Raw genomic sequence first — 15,868 nt, forward strand, 5'->3', positions numbered from 1 at the left:
AATTATACAAAAAAGTGTCGGCTAATTAAATGCTGCTTTTTCCAAACTTTCTATTGTAAAGTCAATGTTGCATGATTGTCAGTTTAGTCGTTATAAATGTATTCTTTCGAAAGAATTGTTTCTATTATTAATCATAAATTTATATAAATAAAGTTAATTAAGAATACGCAATCATGCAAAATATGATGTATTTAAATTAAATTTATCGATGGAAATCCATCAGGATTTTTCGAATGTTTCGCGCGTTCTCTACCTGTTTAAGCATTCATCAGAGGGACACGCGTGATCGTATATATATATATATATATATATATATATATATATATATATATATATATATATATATAACGCTATCGAATACCAATACAGTGTTAAGGGAGAGATAGTAAAGGACAACACTTTATTTATCTGCGTATGTGATCATAAAGTGTCGAAAGAAAGTCGTTGTTGAAAATTTTAGAAATCGAGACTTCAGCAGTAAATTAATTCTAAAATATGTTTCGTCTTCTTGTGACGGTGCTCTTTATGACGACTGACGCGCAGTACTTATTTCCATATATATTTTATTTTATATTGGCATAATAAATATCGAAAGTATAAAGATCGAATCTTTCTCGTGTCCGACCTCTTGGATTAAACGCGTAACTTGAGCAAATGCAATTAATACTTCAATACAAATTGGATAAAATTTCTTTGGTTAAAATATATGTTTTTATTTATTAGTCAAAGAGTAAATCAAATAAGAATATTTTTGAAAAAATGTCTCATTGTACTTTCGTAACGTTCGCTTTTATTCATCTTGCTTTTATCCCTATTTAAACGACAACCATTAATATAAATTTCTTTAGAGGTCATCAAATATATCTGCATTCACAGAATGTTATTTATGTTATTTCAAGGCAATATCACTGGACTTGGCGAATAACTGATAATTTGTCAAAAGTTCCTTCAGTTCATAATTTTCCTTCAGTACGTTTGACCAATATCGACAATGTGATTTATTATGGTACTATTAGCATTGGAACTCCACCGCAAAACTTTAAAGTTGTATTTGATACTAGTTCACCATATCTTCGGATATTTCCTAAAATGTCCACAAATCCTGTTGTTTGTAAGTATCGTTTATATATACATGTACATGTGTATGCTTTTACTTTTAATTGATTAAATAAATTTCATTTCATCAATATCGATCTTAGATAACCTTAAACTTCAATTTTTTAAATCCGCCAAATATATATATATATATGCTATCTACAATTATATTTTTCAAGTATAATCTTGGGATTTAAAAATTAAATATTATAGAGAAGCATATTTACTTTAATTTTATAGTAATATTTAATATTATAGTGTAAATATTACAATGGCAACTTTGGAATTGGAAAATGTTTAAATTAATTTAAATAATTTATCACATTCACTCTTTGAAGATACAAACAAACATTGATGACAAGAACATGAAACAAAGATGATTTATAAATTAATTCGATAAAAACATGTACATGTACAACATAAATAATTATTTACAAAATCATGTTGCATATTTATTATAGATTAAAAAGATATTATGTCTATGCATATTTAAAAATTTTTTTTAATATTTCTAATTTTTAATATTACTGAATATGCTTCAGTTGTACGTAATAAATATACGTATGTACGTATGTATTGCAAGCCATATATAGTAAATAAAAATAGACTACTTCAAGTACGATACCTCGATTACAATGTAACAGGATTCCTATCTAACGGTACAGTAAATGTAAGTCATTATTAAATAAACATTATAATTTAATTTTAACTAAAATGATAGTTTAAACATTACTCAAGCAATCGTGTTCTTTTTTTTGCGTAGCAATGTACGATGTATTATTTTAATACAAACTTTACCGTAGGTTGCCAACCTCAATATAGAGAAGCAAACATTTCTAGAAGTGGTAAACATATCAGACGAACATATACTTGAATTGTACTCAAATATAACTGACCGAAAATTTGATGGTCTTTTGGGCCTGAGTTATTTCAACATACCTGTCAATGAAATAAAGCCTGTCTTTTACAACATGATTCAACAGGAACTAGTGTCATCAAGCATTTTCAGTATTTATCTAAATAGGTACATATCTTTCCTACCTATAAGCATCGTATACCTATCTAAACGATATTTTTTAATATTAAAATATTATTTATATTTGCACATTAAATAAACTTAATTTTAATTATCACACTCATACATATTGCAATATAAAGAACATAATTTGCAGAAACGCTTCAGCCGATTTGGGTGGTAAATTGATATTCGGTGGTTCCGATCCTGCTTATTACGAAGGAAAGTTTACATATTTTCCTGTTACTCGCAGAGGATACTGGCAATTTACCATTAATAAGTGCGTTATTTATTAAATTACATTAATGATATTTCAACAAATTGTTAACGTCATCGTTTTGTAGTATCCAACTAAATAATATTACTTGTTGCGAGAAAAGCTGCCAAGCTATTGTTGACACAAGTACTTGGAAAATAATTGGACCAGAAAAGGATGTTTCACTTATTAATCGACTTATTGAAACTAATTCACAGGGAAGTGTAAGTAAACGATATCTTTCAAGTAATTGTATCTTTCACAAAGCACATAATCTTTGATAGAAAAAAGTAAATTACAAAAAATTGATAATAGCGATAAAGAATTAAATTATAGGTATGTTCAAATGAAACATTAATTTCTATGGAACAATAACGTTAATTCTTATTTCCGAAATACTTATATTCACTAAATATGATTAATTGCTAATCTGATATTATGTTCTATTTAAAGGTGGATTGCAATAGAATTTCTCAATTGCCTATAATCGGGTTTAATTTGGGTGTTTTTAATTGGGTTAGTAAGACGTTCGTTCTTACTGGTAGGGATTATATCATTCGGGTGAGTGCCATAAGAAAATTATTTAATCTCTATTTATTAATTTGTTAAAATTATTTAAATTATTTAAATATGTATAAGAGAAGTTTATATCGTGTATATAATTCTGCTCAGCATCCAGATGATAAAAGTACATGTGTAACCGTCTTCCGGAAACACGAGTCAAAATATGACGATTATGTAAAATGGGTTCTGGGGATGCCATTTATTGGCCGTTACTACACTGAGTTTGATGTGGATAGAGGCCGAGTGGGATTTGCTTTGGCGAAAAATGTATAAAATTTATCAAAATGTATAGAAAATCTTACAGTGTCACCTTTTATTGTGTACTTATCATCATTTTTTAAATTATTTGTTTAATTTTCGATAAGAAAACATTTAATTTTTTAATCGCCAACCGACAAAGTTCGCAGATTATCAATGTGAATTTTTGCGTAATGCCTACATAAGTGCGACTTAATTTTCAACAGCAATACTTTATCGTGAATGCAACTGATATGAACTTATAGTTATTTGGAATGCGAATTTTTGCGAGTAATTGCATTCGCTAAGGTTGTTGCATGGCCGTCAAATAATCGATATAATCAGTCTATTCTTTCGAAAAGCTGATTACTCCTTCATTATCAATCTTAATTTAGCGCACACTTAATAATTTATTTTAAAACAATTTGTTTTAGTTATAACACAAAATATTAAATAATATATTTTTAAATTTTATTGATCAGTAGGACGGATGGTCAATAAAAAAGTTTATGTTTCGAATGCGAGCGATTGTATACATAACCAAATGTCGCCAAATGTCGATGTAAATGATAGCTCTAGTAGACGAGTACAATTTCTTTTTTGTATGTCGTAACGTACAGAAAGAAATTTACTGGAAATTTCGAAAACATGTTCCGCTTTCTCGTGATGACTGTGATGACGACCGACGCGGAAATCCAAAACTAAGTTCATACATTGTATTGTAAGTTTAAGTTACATATCAGTATAATAAATATTGAATTTAAGAATTGACCTATTCCTTCGTTTTGACCACATTTGATCCTCTGAGATTCCAAACTTATGTAAAACTTATGTCGTGCAATGCAATAAAAGTTTTCAATCTTATAATAATGTTATTAAAATCATATTCTCTTCGCTAGATTTAATAAGAGTTGGAGGTAAATGGTTACAATGGATCTAGTAAAATTAATCTTGAAACGCTTACGTAAATATTATATTTTTGTGGATAGAAAATTTCAAAAGTTTTCCCGTTTAACTTCCTACATCTTCGTATGTGAACAAGAATTAAAATGTTTCCGTTCAGTGATAGAACAGCTCGTTGTCACCGCTTTAATCTTGTTTTAAAATAATCTTGTTTTAATATAAAATATTTCCAAACCGCATTAGATTATCGATTTGTCGGCTGGATTTTATCTGTATTATGCATCATGTGTTCTGAAATGCATAATTGCGATTTTGATGCTGTAGAACACAACAAGCGCGTTTTTCTGATTTACTGTATCATATTAGTCGTTAGAAATTACGATGATAAATGAACGGTAATGTATTTTTTTCATGCAATTAAAAGAAAATATCTCGGTCACTTTTTCTTATATACTTGCGTAAATCAGGAATACAGGAATTGATTGCATTTAGAGATTGGAAAAATCGATATTTGCTTTGTTCATTTGCTTATGCATATGCTTATGAATGATTCGAGAAAATTTATACGAGGTCAGAATTGAAGGCCAATTACTTAAAACATAACTAACCATCCTCGTACGTTCTAGATTTATGTTTCTTGCGTATCGTTATGTACGAAGAAGTGCAATAGATTTTACTGAATGGTCCTAACGGATTTAATGACTTCTCTGGTGTATATTCTAAATATATTTCTGGATTCTAAAGATATTTCTGGAGTATAAAGAGACGATTTTTAACTGAACAGTTTTGTATATATACATATTGTAACAAATAACCACTATCCACCAGAACTGGTTATTCCGGATTATCGCTGATGCCTGTTTCAGCCAGACATGAAATAATTTAATTATTGTACAAATTGATTATAAACATTACATCGTTATTATTATTTATGAATGTTAATTACAATATATGTTTATATATGCTATATATGTTTGTATTATATCAATATTATCAATATTATCAAATTTTTTAAATCAGGACGAATTTAGTGCAAGGAACTAATAATAAAATTACAATGAAAAAAATACACATTTTTTATTGTATAATGTGTTTATCTTATTATATTTTATCTTATTATACGTTAATGTTATCTTTTTATACGTTAATTTTTATAATGTTATTAAAGTTCATCATTATTAAGTATCATCATTATTAAGAGTTATCTTATTAAAAGTTATCTTATTTTGATAAATTAATGACACATTTTTTAATAAATATTTTTAATAAATATTTAAAGAAATATTTCCTTATTAGAGATTTATTATTTGTTTTACAAAATTTCATATTGTTACATTTTATGAAATTTACATAATATATGCTAAAAGAATTGTATAGTAGAAATATATATACTAAAAGTAAGACTTATATAGTATAGGTTTTTAAGTTTTGTGCAGTATCTTAAGTTAAAAAATTCATATTAATATTATCGCAAATTTAACATAACAAATTGTTCATAGCAAAATTTCTGAAATTAGTGAATAAATATATATTTCGAGATTATGTAGCATATATAAGATATTTTCTTGTTCTCTTAAAAACTTCAAGAATTCATCAAAAAAAGTGATTTATAATCACATAAATATGATTTTTCCGTACGAAATTATATAAAAAAATGTCGGTTAATTAAAAACTGTTTTTTTTTTCAAACTTCTTATTGTAAAAATAATGTTGCATGACTGCCTGTTTAGTCATTATAAATGTATTCTTTCGAAAGAATTGTTTTTATTATTAATCATAAATTTATGTAAATAAACGTTCTTAATTAACAATACACGATCATGCAAAATATGATATATTTAAATTAAATTTATCGATGGAAATCCATGAAGAATTTTCGAATGTTTCGCGCGTTCTCTACCTGTTTAAGCATACAATAGAGGGACACGCGTGATCGTATATATATATATATATATATATATATATATATATATATATATATAGCGCTATGACATACCGATACAGTGCTAAGGGAGAGTTAGTAAAGGACATCACTTTATTTATCTGCGTATGTGATCATAAAGTGTCGAAAGAAAGTCGTTGTTGAAAATTTTAGGAATCGAGACTTCAGCAGTAAATTAATTCTGAAACATGTTTCTTCTCGTGGTGGTGACGGTGCTCTTTATGACGACTGACGCGCAATATATATATCCGTATATATTTTATTTTGTATTGGAATAAATATCGAAATTATAAAGATCGAATCTTTCTCATGTCCGACCTCTTGGATTAAACGCGTAACTTGTGCAAATACAATTAATACTTCAATACAAAATTTCTTTGGTCAAAATATATGTTTTTATTTATTAGTCAAAGAGTAAATCAAATAAGAATATTTTTGAAAAAATGTCTTATTGTACTTTCGTAACGTTCGCTTTTGTTCATCTTGCTTTTATCCCTATTTAAACGACAACCGTTAATATAAAATTCTTTAGAGGTCATCAAATATATCTGCATTCACAAAAAGTTATTTATGTTATTTCAAGGCAATATGACTGGACTTGGCAAATAACTGACAATTTGCCAAAAGTTCCTTCAGTTCATAGTTTTTCTTCAGTACGTTTGACCAATATCGACAACGTGATTTATTATGGCACTATTAGCATTGGAACTCCACCGCAAAACTTTAAAGTTGTATTTGATACTAGTTCCTCATATCTTCGGATATTTCCTAAAAAGTCCACGAAAAAAGGTCATGTTCCTTGTAAGTATCGTTTATATATACATGTACATGTGTATGCTTTTACTTTTAATTCATTAAATAAATTTCATTTCATCAATATCGATCTTAGATAAGCTTAAACTTCAATTTTTTAAATCCGCGAATATATATATATATATATATATATATATATATATTTTATCTACAATTATATTTTTCAAGTATAATCTTGGGATTTAAAAAGTTGAATATTATACAGATACATATTTATTTTAATTTTATAGTAATATTTAATATTATAGTGTAAATATTACAATGGCAAACTTTGGAATTGGAAAATGTTTAAATTAATTTAAATAATTTATCACATTCACTCTTTGGAGATACAAACAAACATTGATAAACAAAGATGATTAATAAATTAATTCGATAAAAACATGTACATGTACAACATAAATATTTATTTACAAAAGCATGTTGCATATTTATTATAGATTAATAAGATAATATGTCTATGCATATTTTAAAATTTTTTTTAATATTTCTAATTTTCGATATTACTGAAGATGCTGCAGTGGTAAACCCATATATAGTAAATAAAAATAGACTACTTAAAGTACGATACCTCGATTACAATGTAACAGGATTCCTATCTACGGGTACAGTAAATGTAAGTCATTATTAAATAAACATTCTAATTTAATTATAACTAAAATGATAGTTTAAACATTACTTAAGCAATCGTGTTCTTTTTTTTGCGTAGCAATGAACGATGTATTATTTTAATACAAACTTTACCGTAGGTTGCCAACCTCAATATAGAATGGCAAACATTTCTAGAAGTGGTAAACATATCAGACGAACATATACTTCAATTGTACTCAAAGATATCTAACAGAAAATTTGATGGTCTTTTGGGCCTGAGTTGTTTCGACAGATTCACTGTCGGTGAAATAAAGCCTGTCTTTTACAACATGATTCAACAGGAACTAGTGTCATCAGGCATTTTCAGTCTTTATCTAAATAGGTACATATCTTTCCTACCTATAAGCATCGTATATCTATCTAAACGAGATTTTTTAATATTAAAATATTATTTATATTTGCACATTAAATAAACTTAATTTTAATTATGACACTCATACATATTGCAATATAAAGAACATAATTTTCAGAAACGCTTCAGCCGATTTGGGTGGTAAACTGATATTCGGTGGTTCGGATCCTGCTTATTACGAAGGAAATTTTACATATGTTCCTGTTACTCGCAGAGGATACTGGCAAATTGAAATTATTAAGTGCGTTAATTATTAAATTACATTAATGATGTTTCAACAAATTGTTAACGTCATCGTTTTGTAGTATCCAACTAAATAATTTTACTTCGTGCGAGAAAAGCTGTCAAGCTATTGTTGACACAACTACTTGGAAAATAATTGGACCAGAAAAGGATGTATCACATATTAATCGACTTATTGAAACTGATTCACAGGGAAGTGTAAGTAAACGATATCTTTCAATTAATTGTATCTTTCACAAAGCACATAATATTTGATAGAAAAAAGTAAATTATAAAAAATTGATAATAGCGATAAAAAAATATATTATAGGTATGTTTAAATGAAACATTAATTTCTATGGAACAATAACGTTAATTTTTATTTCCGAAATACTTATATTCACTAAATATGATTAATTGCTAACCTGATATTATGTTCTATTTAAAGGTGGACTGCAATAGAATTTCTCAACTGCCTATAATCAGGTTTAATTTGCGTGGTTTTAATTGGGTTGATAAAACGTTCGTTCTTACCGGTAAGGATTATATCATTCGGGTGAGTGCCATAAGAAAATTATTTAATCTCTATTTATTAATTTGTTAAAATTATTTAAATTATTTAAATATGTATAAGAGAAGTTTATATCGTGTATATAATTCTGCTCAGCATCCAGATGATAAAAGTACATGTGTAACCGTCTTCTGGAAACACGAGTCAGCATATGACGATTATGTAAAATGGGTTCTGGGGATGCCATTTATTGGCCGTTACTACACTGAGTTTGATGTGGATAGAGGCCGAGTGGGATTTGCTTTGGCGAAAAATGTATAAAATTTATCAAAATGTATAGAAAATCTTTCATTGTCACCTTTTATTGTGTACTTATCATCATTTTTTAAATTATTTGTTTAATTTTCGATAAGAAAACATTTAATTTTTAATCGCCAACCGACAAAGTTCGCAGATTATCAATGTGAATTTTTGCGTAATGCCTACATAACTGCGACTTAATTTTCTACAGCAATACTTTATCGTGAATGCAACTGATATGTGCTTATGGTTATTTGGAATTTTTGCGAGTAATTGCATTCGCTAAGGTCATTGTTGTATGGCCATCTAATAATCGATATAATGAATCTATACTTCCGGAAAGCTGATTACTCCTTCATTATCAATCTTAATTTAGCGCACACTTAATAATTTATTTTAAAACAATTTGTTTTAATTATAACACAAAATATTAAATAAAATATTTTTAAATTTGATTGATCAATAGGACGGATGATCAATAAGAAAAGTTATGTTTCGAATGCGAGCGATTGTATATATAACGGCCGCTAAATGTCGATGTAAATGATAGCTCTAGTAGACGAGTACAATTTCTTTTTTGTATGTCGTAACGTACAGAAAGAAATTTACTGGAAATTTCGAAAACATGTTCCTCTTTCTCGTGATGCTGACCGAAATCCAAAACTAAGTTTATACATTGTATTGTAAGTTTAAGTTACATATCAGTATAATAAATATTGAATTTAAGAATTGATCTATTCCTTCGTTTTGACCACATTCGATTCTCTGAGATTCCAAACTTATGTAAAACTTATGTCGTGCAATGTAATAAACATGCAATAAAAGTTTTCAATCTTATAATAATGTTATTAAAATCATATTCTCTTCGCTAGATTTAATAAGAGTTGGAGGTAAATGGTTACAATGGATTTAGTAAAATTAATCTTGAAACGCTTACGTAAATATTACATTTTTGTGGATAGAAATTTTCAAAAGTTTTCCCGTTTAACTTCCTACATCTTCGTATGAACAAGAATTAATATGCTTTCGTTCAGTGATAGAACAGCTCGTTGTCACCGCTTTAAAATAATCTTGTTTTAATATAAAATATTTCCAAACCGCATTAGATTATCGATTTGTCGGCTGGATTTTATCTGCATTATGCATCATGTGTTCTTAAATGCATAATTGCGATTTTGATGCTGTAGAACACAACGCGTTTTTCTGATTTACTGTATCATATTAGTCGTTAGAAATTGCGATGATAAATGAACGTTAATGTATTTTTTTCATGCAATTAAAAGAAAACATCTCGGTCACTTTTTCTTATATACTTGCGTAGATCAGGAATACAGGAATTGATTGCATTTAGAGATTGGAAAAATCGATATTTGCTTTGTTCATTTGCTTATGCATATGCTTATGAATGATTCGAGAAAATTTATACGAGATCAGAATTGTAGGCCAATTACTTAAAACATAACTAACCATCGTCGTACGTTCCGGATTTATGTTTCTTGCGTATCGTTATGTACGAAGAAGTGCAATAGATCTTACTTAATGGTCCTAACGGATTTAATAACTTCTTTGATATTTTTGGATTCTAAATATATTTCTGGATTCTAAAGATATTCCTGGAGTCTAAAGAGATGATTTTTAACTGAACAGTTTTGTATATATTATGTAACAAATAACTACTATCTACCAGATTATTCCGGATTATCGCTGATGGCTGTTTCAGCCAAACATGAAATAATCTGATTGCAAATTGATTATAAACATTACATCGTTATTATTATTTATGAATGCTAATTACAATATATGTTTATATATGCATGCTATATATGTTTGAATTATATCAATATTCGGTATCAAACTTTATGAATCAGGACGAATTTGATAGAAGGAACTAATAATAAAATTACATTGAAAAAATTACAAATTTTTTATTTTATAATGTGTTTATCTTATTATATATATATCTTATTATATATGTTATCTTATTATACGTTAATTTTTATAATGTAATTGAAGTTATCATCATAATATAATAATTTCTTGTATTGAAAGTTATCTTATTTCGATAAATTAATGACACATTTTTAATAAATAAATATTTCCTTTATTAAAGATTTATTATTTGTTTCACAAAATTTCATATTGTTACATTTTTTCAAATTTGCATAATATATGCTAAAAGAAATGTATAGTAAAAATATATATATTAGAATTAAGACCTATATAGTATAGATTTTTAAGTTTTGTACAGTATCTTAAGTTAAAATATTCATATTATTCCAAATTGTAACATAACAAATTGTTTATAGCAAAAAATCTGAAATTAATAAATATTTAAATATATATTATATTTCAAGATTACGTATATTTTCTTGTCCTTTTAAAAACCTCAAAAATTCATCAAAAAAGGTGATTTATAATTACATAAATATAGTTTTTCCGCACAAAATTATACAAAAAAGTGTCGGCTAATTAAATGCTGCTTTTTCCAAACTTCCTATTGTAAAGTCAATGTTGCATGATTGTCAGTTTAGTCGTTATAAATGTATTCTTTCGAAAGAATTGTTTCTATGATTAATCATAAATTTATATAAATAAAGTTAATTAAGAATACGCGATCATGCAAAATATGATGTATTTAAATTAAATTTATCGATGGAAATCCATCAGGATTTTTCGAATGTTTCGCGCGTTCTCTACCTGTTTAAGCATTCATCAGAGGGACACGCGTGATCGTATATATATATATATATATATATAACGCTATCGAATACCAACGCAGTGCTAAGGGAGTTAGTATAGGACAACACTTTATTTATCGGCGTATGTGATCATAAAGTGCCGAAAGAAAGTCGTTGTTGAAAATTTTAGGAATCGGGACTTCAGCAATAAATTAATTCTGAAACATGTTTCGTCTTCTCGTGGTGGTGACGGTGCTCTTTATGACGACTGACGCGCAGTACTTATTTCCATATATTTTTTATTTTATATTGGCATAATAAATATCGAAAGTATAAAGATCGAATTTTTCTCGTGTCCGACCTCTTGGATTAAACGCGTAACTTGAGCAAATGCAATTAATACTTCAATACAAATTGGATAAAATTTCTTTGGTCAAAATATATGTTTTTATTTATTAGTCAAAAAGTAAATCAAATAAGAATATTTTTTAAAAAATGTCTCATTGTACGTTCGTAACGTTCGCTTTTGTTCATCTTGCTTTTATCCCTATTTAAACGACAACCGTTAAATTTCTTTAGAGATCATCAAATATATCTACATTCACACAATGTTATTTATGTTATTTCAAGGCAATATCACTGGACTTGGCAAATAACTGACAATTTGCCAAAAGTTCCTTCAGTTTATAATTTTCCTTCAGTAAGTTTGACCAATATCGACAACGTGCTTTATTATGGCACTATTAGCATTGGAAATCCACCGCAAAACTATGAAGTTGTATTTGATACTAGTTCCCCATATCTTCGGATATTTCCTAAAATGTACACAAATCCTGTTCCTGTTTCCTCCTGTAAGTATCGTTTATATATAAATGTACATGTGTATGCTTTTACTTTTAATTCATTAAATAAATTTCATTTCATCAATATCGATCTTAGATAAGCTTAAACTTCAATTTTTTAAATCCGCAAATATGTATATATATATAATATACATCTACAAAAGTTAACCCCTAAATATCGAAAATATACGTTTACAGAAAAGTGTCCAACAAAAGTTGTAGGGTTTAAGAAGATTATAACTGATTCATCAGTTGACCTTGATGGCGTCGTCAAGTCAGTCAAGTACATTGATTTTTAAATGAATACATTTGATTGCATATTCTTATAGCTTAATTCAAGAGCTTTCCAAAACACTATAATAATGTTCATTTTTATTAAGTACTTTGCGAGTTATGAGGGTTGAAATAATTCTTAATTTTACATAAACCATAAAATATCTAGTAAACCATTCATTTTTCGATTATCTTACCTTCATACTTTTATGTACAAATTAATGAGAGGAATCAATTGGTTAAAGAAAACACATAGTTGTTTCTAAGAAAAAATATGTAATTTGCAATTAAACAATTCCATATTTTTTCTTAAAAACAACTGTATGTTTTCTTTACACCAATTGATTCCTTTCATTATTTTGTACATAAAATATGAAGGTAAGATAATCGAAAATGAATGGTTTACTAGATATTTTATGGTTTATGTAAAATTAAGAAATTATTTCAACCCTCATAACTCGCAAAGTATTAATAAAAATGAACATTATTAAGTGTTTTGGAAAGCTCTTGAATTAAGCTATAAGAATATGCAGTATATTTAAAATTACCAACCTGACCTGATCCGTCCTGATAATAGTATATATTTTTATAAATTTTTTGCTTTTTTAACTTTTTTCAATATTTAGGTTTTTTTTACCCTGTATATTATATATATAATATTCTATCTACAATTATATTTTTCAAGTATAATCTTGGCATTTAAAAGTTGAATATTATACAGATACATATTTATTTTAATTTTATAGTAATACTTAATATTATAGTATAAATGTTACAATGGCAAACTTTGGAATTTGAAAATGTTTAAATTAATTTAAATAATTTATCATATTCACTCTTTGGAGATACAAAACAAACATTGATAAACAAAGATGATTTATAAATTAATTCGATAAAAACATGTACATGTACAACATAAATAATTATTTGCAAAAGTATGTAGCATATTTATTATAGATTAATAAGATAAAATGTCTATGCATGTTTAAAAATTTTTTTTAATATTTCTAATTTCCGATATTATTGAATATGCTTCAGTATATAGAAATAGACTAGTATACCGATATACAGTATATAGAAATAGACTATTTGAAGTACGATACCTCGATTACAATGTAACAGGATTCCTATCTAACGGTAAAGTAAATGTAAGTCATTATTAAATAAACATTCTAATTTAATTATAACTAAAATGATAGTTTAAACATTACTTAAGCAGTCGTGTTCTTTTTTTTGCGTAGCAATGTACGATGTATTATTTTAATACAAACTTTACCGTAGGTTGCCAACCTCAATATAGAGAGGCAAACATTTCTAGAAGTGGTAAACATGTCAGACGAACATATACTTGAATTGTACTCAAATGAATCTACCAGAAAATTTGATGGTCTTTTGGGCCTGGGTTGTTACAACTTACACACTGCCACAGTCGATGAAATAAAACCTGTCTTCTACAACATGGTTCAACAGAATTTAGTGTCATCAAGCATTTTCAGTATTTATCTAAATAGGTACATATCTTTCCTACCTATAAGCATCGTATACCTATTTAAACGAGATTTTTTAATATTAAAATATTATTTATATTTGCACATTAAATAAACTTAATTTTAATTATCACACTCATACATAGTGCAATATAAAGAACATAATTTGCAGAGACGCTTCAGCCGATTTTGGTGGTAAATTGATATTCGGTGGTTCTGATCCTGCTTATTACGAGGGAAGTTTTACATATGTTCCTGTTATTCGCACAGAATACTGGCAATTTACCATTAATAAGTGCGTTATTTATTGAATTACATTAATGATGTTTCAACAAATTGTTAACGTCATCGTTTTGCAGTATCCAACTAAATAATTTTACTTGGTGCAAGAAAAGCTGCCAAGGTATTGTTGACACAAGTACTTGGAAAATAATTGGACCAAAAAAGGATGTTTCACTTATTAATCGACTTATTGAAAACTAATTCACAAGGAAGTGTAAGTAAACGATATCTTTCAAGTAATTGTATCTTTCACAAAGCACATAATCTTTGATAGAAAAAAAGTAAATTATAAAAAATTGATAATAGCGATAAAAAAATATATTATAGGTATGTTCAAATGAAACATTAATTTCTATGGAACAATAACGTTAATTCTTATTTCCGAAATACTTATATTCACTAAATATGATTAATTGCTAATCTGATATTATGTTCTATTTAAAGGTGGACTGCAATAGAATTTCTCAATTGCCTATAATCGGGTTTAATTTGAGTGGTTTTAATTGGTTTAGTAAGACGTTCGTTCTTACCGGTAAGGATTATATCATTCGGGTGAGCCATAAGAATATTATTTAATCTGTATTTATTAATTTGTTAAAATTATTTAAATTATTTAAATATATATAAGAGAAGTTTATATCGTGTATTTAATTCTACTCAGGATCCACATGATAAAAATACATGTGTAACCGTCTTTTGGAAACACGAGACAGCAACTGACGGTTTTGACCATTATGTAGAATGGGTTCTGGGGATGCCATTTATTGGCCGTTACTACACTGAGTTTGATATTGGTAGACATCGCGTGGGATTTGCTTTGGCGAAAAATGTTTGGTAGACATCGCGTGGATTTGCTTTGGCGAAAAATGTTTGGTAGACATCGCGTGGGATTTTGCTTTGGCGAAAAATGTATAAAAATTTATCAAAATGTTTAGAAAATCTTACATTGTCACCTTTTATTGTGTATTTATCATCATTTTTTAAATTATTTGTTTAATTTTCGATAAAGAAAACAATTAATTTTTTAATCGCCAACCGACAAAGTTCGCAGATTATCAATGTGGAATTTTTGCGTAATGCCTACATAAGTGCGACTTAATTTTCAACAGCAATACTTTATCGTGAATGCAACTGATATGGACTTATAGTTATTTGGAATGCGAATTTTTGCGAGTAATTGCATTCGCTAAGGTCATTGTTGCATGGCTGTCAAATAATCGATATAATCAATCTATTCTTTCGAAAAGCTGATTACTCCTTCATTATCAATCTTAATTTAGCGCACACTTAATAATTTATTTCAAAACAATTATTTTTATTTGTTATAACACAAAATATTAAATAATATATTTTTAAATTTGATTGATCAGTAGGACGGATGATCAATAAAAAAGTTTATGTTTCGAATGCGAGCGATTGTATACATAACGGCCGCCAAATGTCGA

The 15,868-nt window shown here is 27.4% G+C and overlaps 2 protein-coding genes across 2 annotated transcripts; both read left to right on the forward strand.

The window, feature by feature from the left end:
- Positions 1–361: 361 nt before the first annotated feature.
- On the forward strand, positions 362–15,272 carry LOC112637954 (lysosomal aspartic protease-like). Its single transcript, XM_025408719.1, has 8 exons — positions 362–542; positions 900–1,111; positions 1,638–1,765; positions 1,899–2,119; positions 2,268–2,390; positions 2,455–2,590; positions 14,868–14,975; positions 15,085–15,272. The coding sequence occupies exons 1-8, from the start codon at positions 496–498 to the stop codon at positions 15,259–15,261; spliced, it is 1,152 nt and encodes a 383-aa protein (XP_025264504.1). The 5' UTR covers positions 362–495; the 3' UTR covers positions 15,262–15,272.
- On the forward strand, positions 6,070–9,594 carry LOC112637957 (lysosomal aspartic protease-like). Its single transcript, XM_025408724.1, has 8 exons — positions 6,070–6,262; positions 6,596–6,813; positions 7,338–7,441; positions 7,575–7,798; positions 7,947–8,069; positions 8,134–8,269; positions 8,499–8,606; positions 8,718–9,594. Exons 1-8 carry the CDS (start codon positions 6,201–6,203, stop codon positions 8,880–8,882), a joined length of 1,140 nt encoding a protein of 379 aa, XP_025264509.1. The 5' UTR covers positions 6,070–6,200; the 3' UTR covers positions 8,883–9,594.
- Positions 15,273–15,868: the final 596 nt, after the last annotated feature.

The sequence above is a fragment of the Camponotus floridanus genome, unplaced genomic scaffold, assembly GCF_003227725.1.
Source record: "Camponotus floridanus strain SB8 unplaced genomic scaffold, Cflo_v7.5 scaffold226, whole genome shotgun sequence".
NCBI classification, from domain to species: domain Eukaryota; kingdom Metazoa; phylum Arthropoda; class Insecta; order Hymenoptera; family Formicidae; genus Camponotus; species Camponotus floridanus.